The sequence below is a fragment of the Ceratina calcarata genome, unplaced genomic scaffold, assembly GCF_001652005.2.
Source record: "Ceratina calcarata isolate Rehan_Ccalc_2016 unplaced genomic scaffold, ASM165200v1 scaffold118.2, whole genome shotgun sequence".
Taxonomy (NCBI): Eukaryota; Metazoa; Arthropoda; class Insecta; order Hymenoptera; family Apidae; genus Ceratina; species Ceratina calcarata.
The window spans coordinates 1,304-2,991 of NW_017132760.1; the positions used below are offsets into that span (position 1 = coordinate 1,304).

The 1,688-nt window shown below is 18.7% G+C and overlaps 1 protein-coding gene across 1 annotated transcript; it reads left to right on the forward strand.

The window, feature by feature from the left end:
• Positions 1-895: 895 nt before the first annotated feature.
• On the forward strand, positions 896-1,640 carry LOC113464313 (NADH-ubiquinone oxidoreductase chain 4-like; the record flags this gene model as incomplete). The annotated part of the gene is given in 2 exon segments (XM_026813407.1): positions 896-1,577; positions 1,636-1,640. Coding segments are annotated over 2 exon segments (687 nt in total), but the record flags the coding sequence as incomplete, so codon positions are not given.
• Positions 1,641-1,688: the final 48 nt, after the last annotated feature.

Below are 1,688 nucleotides of genomic sequence, written 5' to 3' on the forward strand. Positions count from 1 at the left end.
ATACCGAAGCTGTAAAAGGATTGGGATTGATAGCCGCAGCTGAATTGTAAAGTGGGGGATTGAAGATGAGTTACAATTCCCGCGCTTGGAGCGACAGTCTTTTCTATTGTATGTTCCACGCCGGAAGTATAGCGTGGCTGTTCATCGACGACCATGGAGTCACGCGCCATGTATTAGCACGCCGAGTTTTATTTTCACTTATATTATTCGTTTATTAATATCTATGTTATTAATGTAGCCTGTATTTAAATATCATTATTAAAGCTAGTGTTAAGATAAATGGTCTGATCTTTCTCCCCTGCGCCTACACAATAATTTTGGGGATTATAGATATTTAGGGATAAATTTTTTTGAAATTAATTATAAAATTTGTATTTAATTTTAATTTACAAAATTAATGTTTTTAATTATCTATAATCAAATAAATATTTGATTTTTTTTAATTTATATAGTTTATTCTGTTTGTGAGGCTGTTTTAGGTTTATCATTATTAGTTTCTTTAAATTTTGATTATGGTCATCAAAAATTAATATTATTAAATTTGTATTAATTTATATAATTTTGATATTATAATTTTGATTTATATAAATATATAAATAAATATAAATTATTAAATTATTATTTATAGATAAAAATGTTAGAAATTTTATTTTTTTTTATTTTGTTGATTATTATAAATATAAATTTATTCTTAGTAAGTATATATATATATTTAATTAGGTTGATATATATATTTAAATTAAATTGAGTTGATTGGAGGTATCAAATTTTTAATTTTGGTTTAAATTATTATTCATTAGGTATAATAGTTATAACTTTATGATTAGGTGGTTTAATTTTAATAAATTTATTAAATGAATATGATTTAAATAAATATATAAATATTTTTATATTAATAATTATATTATTAAATTTTTTATCTATAAATTTAATAATTTATTATTTTATATTTGAAGTAAGGTTATTATTTATTTTTTTAATTATTATAAATTGAGGATTTAGGGTTGATCGGATTATATCAAGTTTTTATTTAATATTTTATACAATGATTTTTTCTTTACCAATATTATTAATTTTATTTATTATTATGAATTTAAATAAATCTTTAGATTTTATTATATTAGAATTTTATAATTTTAAGTTTTTAGATATTTATTTAATTTATTTAATAATAGTATTTTTAGTTAAAGTTCCTTTATATATATTTCATAGATGATTATTAAAAGCTCATGTAGAAGCTCCTTTTTATTCATCAATAATTTTAGCTTCAATTATATTAAAATTAGGGGGTTATGGTTTAATTCGGTTGTTATTAATTTTTAAATATTTATATAAATTTATTTATTATTTTGTTATGATTAGAGTTATAGGTATATTATTATTAAGATTAATATGTTTAATTCAAATTGATATAAAAATTTTAGTAGCTATTTCTTCTGTAGTTCATATGATATTAATATTAATTGGTTTATTTACTTTATTGAAAATTGGGTTTTTAGGTAGTTATTTAATAATAATTTCTCATGGTTTTAGATCTTCAGGATTATTTTATTTAATTAATATTATTTATAGAAATTCTAATAGACGATTAATATTTTTTAATAAAGGAATAATTATATATATACCTTCAATAAGATTAATATGATTTTTTATATGTTCTTTGAATATATCAGTTCCTTTAACTTTAA